Raw genomic sequence first — 14,223 nt, forward strand, 5'->3', positions numbered from 1 at the left:
CAGTTGTATTTTGGTTTAGAAAAAGTAGCATAAAGTTAAGAAGGAAATTTCTACAAATTGGGGTAAAATGGAAGTATTTAATTTTCAATGAACACTTTAGTTAGTTATGATCTGACGAGTAGTCTCAGATCATTACATTCCATCAGTAATTATTTCACTTATTAAATATGCTGATTGTTTCTTCTGCTTCGAAGGCTGATTTTGATACATAAAGACATAAAGGTAGAGTGCTGAAAATTGCCATGTAAACTTATCTCCTTAAATATGGTTTGAAATGTATGTTAAAATGTGAAGTTCCCTAACAGAATTAGTTTCTCAGAATTGTCAGCAGTTGAAATTTCAACCTAAACCATATTATGTGTCAATGTCTTAAAATACAAACTAATATTTGATTAATTATATTATTTTGTTCTGCTAGATGGAAGAGTAAGTGTTTCAAACTGTCTGCAGAAGGACCTCTTTGTAATGATCTCAGAGGCACTGTATTCCCACTGGGGTTTTGTGTGAAGTACTTAGTAGCTCAGTTCTGAACTGACAGAAAAGAAAAATAATTACTTCTTTGTCTGCAGTGTATATTTTAAATATGCTTTGTGTTGCTTCAAAATTAATAGAAAAATTCCAGAAGAAATTTCAAAGAAGAATTTTTTAAAAAAACCCAAACCTAAATATTTTCCTTTTAAAATTTCTTTTATAGCTGAGTTACAGAGTCTTTAATTCCAAACCTTAATTTAGAAACACAAAGGGAAGGAAATGTGTGAAGTCCTGCCCTGTAGCTCTGGATACTGAGCACCAAATACATCATGGGAAACAAATTTTTCTGTTTTCTGTCATATTTTCAGCTTGCAACCATTGCCAGAAACCAAAAAAACCTCAACTTTGCAACAGTTTTCAGTGTTATTCCGCTTTGCAAAAAGTGCAGCATTGGACTCCCAGGGGCAGGAAAGCAAATAGAAAAGCAGTGTTTTCTCTGGAAATGGGAGGCTGCTGCCACTTTAGGGGAGGGGATGTTTGGGGGGCAGGGCTCTGGTTCCTCCTGGCCCTGCTGTGCCCTGGGCTGGAGTTCCTGAGCCTGGAATTCCTGAGCTGGGTTTCTCTGCCCTGTGGGACTCAGCACAGCGTGAGCTGGCAGCTCTCAGTGCTGGCCAGGCACAGATGCCTCTGGAGGGATGCTGCTCTGAAAGGCTGGAACAGGGCAATAGTTGAGTGAGAGGAAAAGTCAATTTTTAATTGTTCCAATCAGAATTTTATATTTCAAATGTGACTGTTTAGGCCCGAATATTCTGGCTCCTTTTAAGTCTTTCATGAAATGTATGCTACAAATTTGATACTTGTTAGCAAATCTGGAGAGAGCAAATCTTTATTTACAGTTGCGCTTTTAGCTGCTATTCTAGTAACTAACTCAGGAAAATACTTTGTTTTGGTTTCTTACAGGGTTGATTCTTTTTCAGGGTGGGTCGTTTGTTTTGGGCAGGTTACAGTACAGAGAGATTCTTGTGTCAAAAGTAAAGTATTGCAAAGTTCAGAGTTTCCTCTGTTTTTATTTGAGGAATAAATCAGACCCTCATAGTAGCCTGAATGATCTGTACTTCTTGCTCTGTGTAAGTTTGAGCATCTGCCTTTCTGTAAACTTCCAGTTGCCTGTCATGCTTATATTGTTTATATTGGAGATATCCTTAATTATAACCAGGCCTTCAGTAATTGCTCCAAAGTTCACAATGCCTTGAGCAGGACTTTTTGACCATCACAGAATGTGTAATTTTAGCAGACAAGGCAAAATGCTAGTGGGTGGTGAATAATGTCATGAGAAGCTCAAGCTCATGTATCTTCTGGGTAAAACAACAAACCCAAACCACTTTAGTTGCAGGAGTAGAAAGTGCTGTTTTGGGTAAAACTTGCAGCAAGTCCCCTGGAAATGTGTGTGGGAGGGAAGCTTAGCATCCTACTGAAATACTGACTCCTTCAACTCAGTGGATGTGGAAAGGCCTTTTTTGCTTAAGCCTGTTGGCATATGAGACATTGCTCCATCTTGAGTGGTTGGTTGGTGAGTTTATTTTGTAGCTAAAATATAAACAAAATCACTTTGAAATAAGCAATCCAGCCTTTGACTAAGCATGCCAGATTACAGAGGAAAATGTCATTAAATATGTCATTTACTTGAAATGTTTTATATGCTTTCCTGTTATTAGTTCTTCACCCAGGGAAAAAGCCAGATGTGTTGAGTTACGGTGCAGCTCCTGTATAATTAACTGCCTTGATGTTTCCTCTCTTGACTCCTAAGTACACTGATAAAATATTGATGCAAGTGCTGCAGCAGGACTGCAAGAATAAGGTCATATCTCACCTGTTCCACATAACACATTGAGATTTCTACTTATCTCATGTTATCAACAGCACAATAAATGCAATTTCTAATTTACATCACAAGATGGCAGCAAATTTTTAATTCACTTAATTTTCACTAACCTAGATTAACCTAACCTCTTGAAATTGTGGTTTCCTTGCAAAATGACAGAAAACTTTGGTTAGTGGTCAGATATGCCTGCTATTTACAGGGATGTCAATGTTTAGAAGTATTCAAAACATCTACAGAGCTGTATTTCTGCTTTAAAATCAGTAACAAAAAGGCATTTACTATGAACTTTAAAGATCAGTATCTCACAGTGTAAGAGTTACCAAGTCCCATTGAAGATATTTTGAATAAAAACTATAGCTTTTATCTCTATTATTTGATTTCTTGAAGAGAAAATATGACAAAGCATTTTTTGAAATTCAGGCAGAGGCACTCAAGACTTGATCATGTGGATTCTTTCTTCTAAAGGGAATTCTGATTTATGTTTGAAGTGTGTCCAGTGAAAAGCTTTCAAAGTTATGAAATAACAGGGTTGGCTTGGCTCAACTCCTTTTGGCAGATCTTTTCTCCTGTGCTGGCCAATCCCAGAAGTCAAAATTTTACTCAGCTTGAGCTGATTTGTCCTAGGTGTTAATTGTCATCGCTTGTAGATCTTACAGAAGATGCATCTATGGCCTTTAAAATGCTCTGCTTTTTGTTTTCTCCTGCAGTTTCACAACCACAGGCTGTACATAGCCAGCTGGAGAAGCCATCCAGTACTGCAATTCTCTGCAACACCTGTGGAAAACCATGCAAAGGAGAAGTTTTGAGAGTTCAGAACAAATATTTCCATATTAAATGCTTTGTTTGCAAAGGTAAGTGTGACTGCTGCTTCTATGAGTGGGGCATTAGCAATGGTGTGTGGCTTAATGACCCTGCAAACTTCTCAAGCATATTTTACAATCCAGTCCATGCCTGAAAAGATTTACTGTGAAATCCCTGACTCCTTATTGTAAGATAATAAGTAACCTAGGTCCCAAAACTGGAGAATGTTTTCAATGGATATAAACTTGTTTTTATCCATATTGGAGTTTACTGTAGATTTGGGATGTCAGGAAGAGCAGCACTTTGGGAGAACAGTGCAGGACTAGGAAAGGATGAACATTTGCAAAGAAACTCCGAGGTTTCCTCTCTCCCAGCTCTTTAATGTTTGCTGTAGGGCACATCATGGCCACATCTGTCCAGGTTCTCTTGTGCTGGACTGTGATCTTTAAATTCCAGTGTGACCCTCTGTGCTTTTCCATTTTTTGGGGGGAATGACTTGGTTTGCTCCAGGTTGGTGCCTGGTGGTCTAATATTGTCACATGAATAGCAGAAGGGTGGTCCCAGGAAAAGGGAATTATCTGATACAACAGCCTTTCTGTAGATACTTGCTTGTTTAAGAACCTGTCTGGAAGCTGCAAAGATCTAATTTGTTTTAAATGTACAGGTACATAAATGTTAACTGGTGTTGACTAAACAACCTGCTTACTCCATTATTTACCAGTGCTTTTAATAAATGACATTTATTAAACCTTGTAGCCCAGTCTAGAAACATGAGCATGTCTCTGGTTCTAGATGTGTTACTGTAACTATTCCTACTCCTCTTTAGAGGAAATAATAGAAAGAAAACTGTCACTATCTGTTAGCTATACTGATATTTTTAAAAATCCAATGCTATTAAAATCCATACTATTAAAAATCCATACTATTAAAAACTGAGGCAATCTTTAATGATTTAGGCAGACAGGACTAAATGTTCAGCTCAATAATTGTGTTCTTTGCAAAATTGCACCACAAGCAAAATAAGCATACTGCATTTTCCTAAACAGCAAAAATATTTTGGTCATCTATTCAGAAGAGATTAGTATTTAAAGCAGACCACAGCCCATACATTCATCTTTTAAGTTCTTTTAAAGCCAGCTGTTCTCATGGCAAATTTGACTATTAGATCAGTTTTTCAGACCTATCTCAGAAAAGAGCAGCTGATCTGTTATTCAAGAGTCTTGTTTCCTACATGAACCAGTAACATTCTGGTATTTACTCTATATTATTATCTTTATGAAGTCCAAGCCCTCTTTATTTTTAATAGATTTTCTATGAGAAGAGACAAATTCTTCAGAGGGAGAAAGACAGAATTGTACATCCAATTTTTTGGTTTTATATGCCATCTGCATTAGATGATGCCAGGTCACCAACAAATGCAGCATGTGGTCACTGAACCGATTCACTGATCCCAAATTTAGGCAGTGCAGGGGACTTTTTCCCACCCCCATGCAGAGGAAGATGATGAATGCACTGTAGAATTGCATTGCCCCTATCTGTCTGTAAGAGATAAGAAGGAGTTTGTTCTGCTTCTGGCAGATCTTGGATAAAATGAGAAAAAAAATGACAATGTTAACAAGGTAGGTGGGTAGCATCTGTCAGCCACCTGTCAGTCTCTCAGCTGGCACAGGAGTGTCAGAGGTGTGCTAAAACTGCTGCTAGGTGTCAAGGCTCTTGGACTCCTCCTTACTAATCATTTTGCTTAGTTTTCCCACACGATTGCTTTGAGGGTTTTCTCTCATGATTTATATGTCTTAATTTCTTTTATCACCTTTCAAGAGTTTCCATCAATTTTTCTGGCATTCTTCTGGTATTTGCTTTTGTTTTCTTTCTGGGCTTTATTTGTTACTTAAGAGGCATAAGTTGCTTTGTAATATGGATTTGCCATATTGTTGGGTGAGAAGAGCTTTGGAACAAGCAGAACACTGAATATACATTTCTCTAGCTACATAAAAGGAGGAAAAGCAGGTTAGGCAAATGTGACTTTGATTTTTAAATTAATGGATGAAGGAATACAGTTCACATGTTAGGATTTAGCAAAAAGATGGTGTTCAGTTCTGATCAGTCAATCTGCTTTTAGCCTTGGAGGAGACCTCTGCTGTTCAAGGGCAGGGTGATGATTCTGGGAATATATTTATCTTATTGTTGATTTCTCCCTGTGGTGCATTTATTTCAATGCCACTCAGCAATGCAGTTTGTCCTGTCTCATCTCATGCACCAAAGATAGCGCATGGAACGAGGTGTGTGTGCAGCGTGCAGGACTGTCCAGGACAGATAATCCCATGTGTGGGCTGGCTGCACTACCCTGCTAAGATGCCTGCCTGCTTGGTTGACTGCCTCTGTGTTAAACCATCTTGTACCCTGCATCAGAAAACATGTAATATTTATAAAGCTGCAGGAAATTTTGATCCCTCTCGCAGAATTTATGGCTGTGCAGTGGTGGAAAATGCAAATTGATAAGAATGACAAATGACCATGGTGTGGTGTCTAGGGGTATTTGAGGTCTGTTTGAATGACCTCATCAGTGACAGATGATGTTACACTGGAAAAAGTTACACCTTTTTGAATATGTGTGAAATTTGAAACTAATTCTTTGATAGTTTTGGATAAATTATGAGGTTTCAGAGGGTCAAACACATTGAATTCTGTATTTCTTCCCTTTTGTTTTTTTTAGGTTAGAAAGGTAGTTTTGTGTATTGCCATACTGCTGTCTGATTATTCATAGGTTTGGGTTGGAAAGAACCTTAAAAGATCACCTCATTCCAACTCCCCTTCCGTGAGGAAGGACACCTTCAACTAGACCAGGATGCTCAAAGCCCCATCCAGCCTTGGGCACTTCCAGGGGTGGGGCAGCCACAACTCTTCTGGGCAACCTTGTGAATTTCAGAATGGTAACAGCAACTATATAGATGCCTTTTGTATTCAAATTAAATCACATAACCAAGGAAGGTTAGTATAAAGTCACTAATTCCCATGGATTTCTTCTTATATTCCCCAGATAATGATTCTAAACAATTCCAAGTTTTTAAAAGGCAAACAACTCCTTTATTATTCAAGACTAAGAGACACATCCAGATTAAAAAATTTAACAGCAGTATTGGGAGCATCTGCTGGTTTTGCTCAGTAGCAAAGTATACCTAGGGAGGTAAATAGACATTATAAATAAGGTTTGTACTCCTATCTATTAAAATGTGTTATTTCCTGCTCAGCTGCACGTCTAATCTGCTAATAAAATTCTGTAGGGAACATGCCATCTAACCTCACTTCAAATTTTTACTTAATTTTTAATTTAAAATATATCCCATTTTAATCAGGTTTTATAGAAGTACTGTTATAATGAAGCTGATATCTTTGATATAGTAAGGCAAAGTATCATGGGCTTTGGTTCCCATGTTTGCTAATTCTTTTTTGTTTGTTACCACTGTAATAAAAGTGTCAAGGACTGTAATTAAAAGCACTGCAATAAAATATTTATGACTTAGACTGTCAAACTAAAAAATAAAAGTGTTGAATATAAAATATTCTGAGGGTGTCTGTCAGGTCAGAACTGCATTTAATGAAGTGGATGGTATTAGACAAATATTAACTTGGAGCTTGCTTATGGCTGTGCTTGAGTATACCCAGGAGAGAGGTTAGCATAGAATTGTAGATAGGAAGATGCAGGTGCTGTAATTATATTATCGTGGGTAGCCTCTTAGATCATTGATAAGGATAGAAATTACCCTGTTTTATTAGTATTTAATTTGGGGTATTTTGATAGTATCCTAATATTTCCAGAGTTGCAGTGACCAATTTAAACAGGAGAACCATCTTGCTAAAGAGTGTTCTTTGTACATATGTGAGAAGAACTATAACTAACATCTGTGTCCTTTCCTGGTTTGTCCCCATGAAAGGAAATAAATTTCCAGTCTGAGCCACAGAAGTGAAAACATGACCTATGTGCTATAGCTGCTGCATTGTATCTCGTATGTATCTTGTTTTACCCCTAATCAAAATTCTCCTGATTGCTGTCTTGTTATGGGTACAGCACATGCAGTCTTCCCTGCTGGCACAGCTAGCAGTTACAAGTGTTAATTTTCATTAGTACTTGCAGCAATGCTTCCCATTATTTTTCATGTTTTTTTTAATTAATCTGCTAGAATTTATCACATCTTCACCTTAGAATTGGGTATGTGGTTCTGGGGATTAGTGTTGCTGTGACCCTGCAGTGTCCTGGGAATTGTGAAAAACCCCAGATCTGCATATATCACTTCTATACCATTTTCTCAGTAGAATATGCCACAGAACCCAGAGTTACATCATTTATTGGGAAGTCCTCTTAATGAGGAGGGCTAAGACAAAATATTCAGTGAAAATATGAAAAACGTGGAGTAACTTGGCAATAGGAGTTATGTCTTTGTTAGATCAAATGCATTTGCTAGGATATAAATAAGTTCTAAGCTACACTGAGTAATCTGAGGGACTTGCATTTGGACATAGCTATGGGGTTTCACGTTTCAAAATGGGAGTCACTTACGGGAAGCTCATTTGTGAGATTGCCCAGTCCCAGATTTTGCCAGGCAGTAGCAATTTCTGGTATTTCTGCTGCCATGGCCACTGGGGATTAATGTAGGGACCAGCAACGTGTCCAGCACTTCCTGAGTCCTTCAGGAGTTTGCAATCCCTGATCATATTGACTCAGTATAACAGGAAACACTGTTTACAGTGTAAAGCTCACCAAGGTTGCAGAGTGTGGTAGGTTTAGGGCTGCCTTACCAATGTCATCTTAGCTTGTAATTTTTTATTTTTATATGATCACTTTTGCTGGTGCAAAAGTAATTTAATGTATCAGCAAATGGTTCTATGTTGGGATTTTAAAAGCTGAACATTAAAATATTTAATTACTGATTTTCTAAAAACAACAATTAAAGCACAAACAAATTTTTGTCAGTTAACTAACTTGCACTATCACAAAGCAATGGATAATTTTCCTTTTTTTATAATCATGTTCTTGTTACAACCTTTCTTTGTATTCATTAAGAACTTTCTGCAGCCCCTCACATCCTGGCCATACACATATCAGACCAGCGCTCTAGCACATAGCATATATATTTCAACAAGAATCTGGTGTATTTAAGAGTTTATTTAATAAATACATAATATTAGTAAAGCATGGTGAAATGGGAGAAATCATGGTTATGAGTATTGGTAAAGGAATATCTTAATAACATCCAATAGAAAGTAGCTAACTACTCACCAAAGGAGGCCAAACCTCTGTTGCTTCTGTTTTGCAATTTATTTACTCCTTATTTGCATCCTTCCAGTACATTATAGTTATAGTAGAAAGATAAGTGCTCATTAGAGGATAGGATTTTCAAATCTGTGTAAGCTTTGCAGGCAGTAAAGATGCTATTCATATAAAGAAGTTTTGAACATTATACATAGTTTCAATGCACATTAGATAATGTCACAGAATTGTTTCTATTTAAAAAAGCCTGTAAGTCTTTTTAATTACCCAAGTTCTCTTTTGGGGTAAGGTTTTCCCTGTGCAGAAAAAAACAACTCAGTGCAGGGATGCCTTTCTGCAGGGGACTTGCAGACTGTGTGATGCCTTTTCCCTTGAGGACACAGCAGGGATACAGCAGCACTGTGGAGTAGCTACTGGGCATTTCAGTGCATTAAGGTGATGTGATGCTTGTATTGAGACCCAGAGAGAGTTGTTGCCTAAAATTCATCACTGCCACAGTGGTGTTATTCTACCTCCCACTTGCTGCGACTCATTAACACGAGGCCATCTGCCATATCTGTGAATAGAGCAGGGACTTCATTTGCAAACCTGGAACTGGCACCCAAAGCACTGTTAAAGAAAATCTGAAAATATTTAGTGTTGTTGCTTTGCATGTTGGGGTTTCTTTAGGGTTGTGGCTTTTACTGTCTCTTATTGTTTTTAAAAACCTGTTTTAATTAGTCTGGCTAATGACAGCAGTATTTTATGATAGACACTTAAGTTGTTATTAGGTTTAAAATTGGTTAAAACACATTACTCTTTTTCTTAAATTTCTTTAGCATACTTGTAAATTTTAAATAACCAGATTGAGTTCTTAAAATAAGAAATTAGTATAAATGAGACATTTTTTCCAGTTTTCCTGCGGATTATTTTGGTAGTTTGAAACAGCCATGTAACTAATGCTGTGAGGACCTTGTTCCCCTCTAAGACTATGCTTTTACAGGGCAGCAGCACTGTCTCTAAGCTACTGGAAAACTATGCTCTCCAGAAGGAAAATGGAAATATATGTTCTAATGAAACATTATTCAATGTGTAGTTCCCATTTATTATAGCATTCAAGGTACATTGTGCACAGGAAATTTCCAAAACTCTCCTTCATTTTAATTGGTATACTCTAATGTTTTGTCCATCTCATAAGAGTATTCTGAATCTCAAAGGGTTTTCCTGCACTGAAGTGTTTACTCCACAAATTAATTTGTGAGCATCATGGCCAGTCTAGCCAGGGAGCTTGTGTAGGTGCTGTACTCTCTATCCTCTATAGCTTCATCAGTGCTACATGTGCATGGTGCAGTGTTGCAGGATATGATATATCCCCACAGTTCTCTGTGTCCTTTCTGCTCCCGAAAGTTGCTGGTTTTCTTCCATCACACCTGTCTGCCTTCCTGCATTTCCTGGTTGGAAGCTGCAGAAGAGACCAGCAGGTCTGTCCAGGACTTTTCTGGGGCTGCATGCTGCTTTTGTTTGCCCCGGATAGTAACAAAATGAGGTGTCATTCAAGTCCTTGAGATAATAGATGGTATTTTGGATATTATTGCTAATACACTGCCAGTGACTGACAGGCTTGAGTGTTCTTGATTTCACAGATGTGTTTGGAAAGACAGTTGATATGATCATTTGTGCACAGAAGAGTGATTGAATTGTATGGTTTGTATACCCCATTGCAAGGTTCCTTCTGTCTTACTGCTGCTCACCTATAGACTGAAGGTTGAGGTGTGAATTAACTGAGATGATATCCCCGTGCCACTATTTGTATGGCCAGCAAACTTGGAGCTGGGAAAGACTTCCCCAAAAGCTTTGTGAAAAGCTTATCTGGACTTAGCACACCAGACCATGCAAGGAGGAGTATCAGAGTCGCAGCCATCTGCTGGAATGAGCTTAGACTGCTGCAGATTAATTGCAGTTCAGTTTGAACTTCAGTCAGAGCTGTAGCAGTGGAAGTTTGCCAGGTGGTTCTGATTCCTTCTCACAGGCATAGGGGCCAGGAGAAATGTTCCACACGTGATCATGGGCTTTTGGATTATGGGACCCCAGGCTTCACTGGTGATGTATGAATACATACAATTTAGCTGCCAAAAGAGAGTAATATCAGCAGTGTACTACATGTCATTCTTGGGATCGTGGTCAGCCAGCAGCATCCATCTCATGGACGGAGGAAAAATACCAAAGTGGACCTAAAACCATGGTGCTGAGGGAGAAAAATTTTATTTAACTTACATCAGGCAGAAAACGGGAGGGAAAAATATAGACTTGATATGTGCAGTTGCATGTAAGCAAACCGCTTGATTGTCTGGCACGTTGGCAGCGGAACAGCACTGCTGGGCTGGCCAGACCTGCAGTGCCTGCTGCAGCCTGCTGCAATGTGCAGCAGCACAGAGAGCATGGCATCCCCCAAGCAGCTCAGGACACAGCTGGTTTTTAGGCCCAGCATACAGCCAAAAAATTAATCTAATTTCAGTAGGCTCATTTGCCAGCACAGAAAACAGATGAATTTTATATTTGTGCACTGCAAATGGCGTACTGATGGCATGCAGTAGGGGAATAGCAATGTGCTTAAATTGCATTGATTAATTGATTTACTGCTGTTTATTTTTATAAAATCATAGCATAATGAAAGGGACATTTAAAGGTCATCTAGTCCCAACTCCCCTGGAATGGGCAGCGATATCTTCAACCAAATCAGTTTGGTCAGGGCTCTTTCCAACCTGACTTTAAATGTTTCCAGAGATGGACCATCTACCATCTCTCTGGACAACCTGTTCCAGTGTCTCACCAGTCTCACTTTAAAAAAAGTCTTCCATATATCCTGTCTAAATTGCACCTATTTTAGCTTAAAATCATTACCATTATACACTGCATAAATTCCAGTTCTTCAGGTGCTGTTGCAGATGCCGTGCTAGGGAAAAAAGTAGTCAGTTTCTAAACCAGTAGGGGAACCCCTCACATCTATACATGAAGTATTTGATGTCAGGAACTGTCTTGAAAAGTGGAATTATCCAGCTCTAAGAAATGCTACCCTGAGATACTATCCCTAAAAATGGTGTAGATAATATCTATGGTACTCTCAAGTACCATAGCACATCCAGGTACTGACTTGCTCCTAAATATCATAAGAATAAGAGACAAACACTTATTCACTACTTTAAAAGTCCTCCTAAAGCTTATAACTGCTCAGGAAAAGGCAGTTTTCTTTGCCTTGTATGCAAGGTAATACTGAGACAAGAAGATGAGTTACTCTGTGTTAGTCTCTTCATTAATATAATTACTGTTTTCAGTGCTTTTCTCTCATCACCAAGATGAACTCCAGAATCTGTTGAAAACTGTTTCTGGGTTAAAAATAACCCTTCCTCCAGATACTCCTTTTGGAAGACAAATGCTAGGTGGGAGTGGATGTGACACAATGCTAATTTCCTGTCCTAGGAGAGTAAGATCTGGTAGCTGCCTTCAGATATTCTCCCTAGACTTCCTCCAGCTTTCTCTTCCCAGTTTGTTGTCTCTGCAGCATCATCTCAGGTGGGCAGTGTCTCTGTCCACACAAGTAGCCAGCAAGGGGCACAGCATTTCACCTGAGGGAAGGCCAGTGGGTCTCTTTTCAGAGCTGCTCTGCTCAGCTTCAAACCATGACTGTTTTAATGTTCAAGCCAGTATTTAACTGGAATCCTTCTGTTTTTCTCTGGTCAGCTGAATGTCAAGTTAAACTGGATCAGATGGTTCAGAGAGTGAAGGAGCAGGCAAGGGTTTGTGACTCAAGGTGTGGCCTGTGGAGCAGAGCTGGTGGGGATGCTCATTCAGCCACTCTTTGCATAGGAGGAGGCTGAAGTGATGGCAGTGCAGAAGGGACCTGGTGAGAGGATGCTGAGCTCACTTTTATTTTGAAGTCCCAATAACTTGTTTTTCTGCCTCCCTTTAGGAGAGCAGTTTCACTGCAGGGTTTCCTGAGAAGTCATTAAGTGCATTAGTGCAGTCTGCTTTAGTGGCAGCAAAGAGAGGCCAATACCCTCAGGGTGAGACAGAGTGCCCCCAAATGCCAAACTGTTGCTGACCCTATGTGCCCCAAGCCTTGCACCAGGCCTCTCTTAGCTGCAGTGAGAGCCTGCCTGGCTTCCATTTGGCCTATAAATACAGATCTGCTTGTGCTTATCTCTCATTTTGGCAGGTGAACAGGGACAAAAGTGCAGCGGCAAATAGTTTGTGGCTACGCTATCAAGTGATCTTCCTCTGGTGATGGAAGCCCAGCTGCAGGTCCCTCTGTGATGGTGCACAGCAGAATGTGTTAACCAGTGACTCCAAGTGGCTCTTGTTGCCTTTGTCCAGGTGCACTGCAGTCAGGAGTGCCACAACCAGCATAAAGAAACTTATTTAGGGACATAACCCCTCTCTCCTCTTTTCAGAAATGCAGTTATGTCCTTTTAATTTTTTATTTAATGATCCATTTTTCAAGTTCAAACACTGTATGATGCAATTTGGAGCTGCTCTGGTGCATCAGTATCAGCTCAGCATCATCCTGAATCCATAGCTGAGCTCTGCTTCTGTGACACCAGTCGGTAACTGAAATACATAGGCTGAAAGAAACTCATGATATCCAGCAAGTTGTGCCAGATTTTTGGAAAGTCTGTTCAAGAAGGCTGTCCTTCCTAAAAATGAGAGCACGGATGAGAAAGAGAAATGCTAAAGCAAATGTGTGAAGCCTGTGAGATAGAGAACATGAACAAATAAATATTTGAATTTATATTCAAATATAAATAATCTAATCCATGTTGTCCATGACACATGCAATAATAATAATTGGAATTATTGGAATTATTTTGAATTATAGGAAAGATTAGGACCCATAGCTGTTCAGTTCTTGACCATACACTAATACAGCTCTAGCATGATTGTTGTTTTCTGACTCCTAGCAGTCAGGGCCATCTCCAGGGAGAATGATGAGCACTGAAATCCCACACAGGGATGAGCCCTCAGAGGGTTCAAGGAGAGCCTTGAGCCCAGGCCTCCTGTACTACAGCTAACAAAGACTATAGAAGAGGGAGGGTGGTTGGGTGTAATTCTGAATGAATGATCTAGATCTCCTCTGCTTGCTTGGGGTTTCTGTGCTCTATGTGTTGCTTTGTGCCTTGGGCACCTCTGTTGGACTATTTTTCTTGTAGTTTAGGAGCAAGATGACTGATTCTGACACTGCAAACACCTTTGGGTGTGAGTTGCCAGGCTTTACATTTAGAAACCAAAGTGCCTGTGGGCTCTCAGGTACCCAAGTGTAAATCTGAATCTGGAATTTTACAAGCATGGATGCTTCTGCTATTTTGAGACCAAGGCACTGAGCAGCTCTGCGATGTTTAGTACATGCAACCCAAATTTAATAAGCAACATTCCCACTCCTTTTCTGTGGGCTGTATGTGAGTAGTGGCACTGCTGTGGTTCAGCGTGGTTTGACTGTAAACACCATTTGCTGATGGGAACACATTCCCACGTGAACATCCCCAGGAGCAGAAGTGTGTAGTAACAAGTGTGGTGCTGTGACTTGCTGTAAAGGAGTAGTCAACACAGCAGCAGAATCACCACTTTGAAGTCCAGTTCTCTTTTAAATCAAGACAAGTCTGTTTTCAAAGATTCTGGCCAATGTGGATGGTGGTTATGTTCTACATGTCTGCTCTTTCTGTGTGACTTCACCAGACCATTGTATCTCTCCTTTCCCATCTTATACTTTCTCAGAACTCCAGCTAGCTCCCTGGTGCAAGGAAGAAAACTCCTGAGCAGTCTCACAAGCCTT

At 39.5% G+C, this 14,223-nt stretch overlaps 1 protein-coding gene across 7 annotated transcripts in view; it reads left to right on the forward strand.

Moving 5' to 3' along the window:
- Nucleotides 1-14,223, forward strand: part of ABLIM2 (actin binding LIM protein family member 2) — a 130,846-nt gene that overhangs the window by 33,395 nt on the left and 83,228 nt on the right. For all 7 annotated transcript variants that reach the window (XM_058023895.1, XM_058023896.1, XM_058023898.1 and 4 more), the window contains exon 2: nt 3,061-3,204. In XM_058023895.1, coding sequence (XP_057879878.1) covers nt 3,061-3,204 — 144 coding nt within the window. The remainder of the gene's footprint in view (nt 1-3,060; nt 3,205-14,223) is intronic.

Source organism: Melospiza georgiana, chromosome 5, assembly GCF_028018845.1.
Source record: "Melospiza georgiana isolate bMelGeo1 chromosome 5, bMelGeo1.pri, whole genome shotgun sequence".
Lineage (NCBI taxonomy): Eukaryota > Metazoa > Chordata > Aves > Passeriformes > Passerellidae > Melospiza > Melospiza georgiana.